The sequence below is a fragment of the Sinocyclocheilus anshuiensis genome, unplaced genomic scaffold, assembly GCF_001515605.1.
Source record: "Sinocyclocheilus anshuiensis isolate Anshui unplaced genomic scaffold, SAMN03320099.WGS_v1.1 scaffold400, whole genome shotgun sequence".
NCBI lineage: Eukaryota > Metazoa > Chordata > Actinopteri > Cypriniformes > Cyprinidae > Sinocyclocheilus > Sinocyclocheilus anshuiensis.
Window position 1 is genome coordinate 422482 of NW_015554084.1, and position 538 is coordinate 423019.

Sequence of the window (538 nt, forward strand, 5' to 3'; positions counted from 1 at the left end):
TGTGCACGCAAGTGTGGGTGGGAAGTCTTAACCACACTGAAGGACATTTTTAAAACCGATGTTCAGCAACAACCTTCTCAAAACATACTCTCTCGTCACTCACACACCTCTGAGCTCTGCAGACATGAGCAGTAACTCTGGCCACCCGTCCCGGCCGGTGTTCATGGTGGATTCTGGCAGAGGTCACCCTAACCAACATCGGTATTACCATCAGCAGATGCCCAGACACGCAGAGCCAGAACTGGTGCCCTGCTGGACGTTCCCCCCTGCCCGAGCTGAGATGAAGAAAAGGGGCTGGGGGGGAACGAATGCTGGGATGGCCTGGGTACTGACACTGATACTCCTGCTGGTTTTTGCAGCCCTGGGACTGGGAGCTTATCAGATCCTGAGGTTACAGACTGAAGTGCAACGGCTGTCACAGGTAAGAGCTACTTAACAGTGTATTTATATTGTGATGTGATTTTAATATATAGACAGATAGATAGATAGATAGAGAGAGAGAGAGAGAGAGAGAGAGAAAATCAAAGGGCTTTTATTC

General features: G+C 49.4%; 1 protein-coding gene across 1 annotated transcript in view; it reads left to right on the forward strand.

The window, feature by feature from the left end:
* The first annotated feature begins 119 nt into the window (after window positions 1–119).
* Window positions 120–538, forward strand: part of LOC107669138 (tumor necrosis factor ligand superfamily member 6-like) — a 2172-nt gene continuing 1753 nt past the window's right edge. The window contains exon 1 of the mRNA XM_016461257.1: window positions 120–421. Within this exon, the coding sequence (XP_016316743.1) occupies window positions 125–421 (297 nt within the window). The 5' untranslated portion in view covers window positions 120–124. The remainder of the gene's footprint in view (window positions 422–538) is intronic.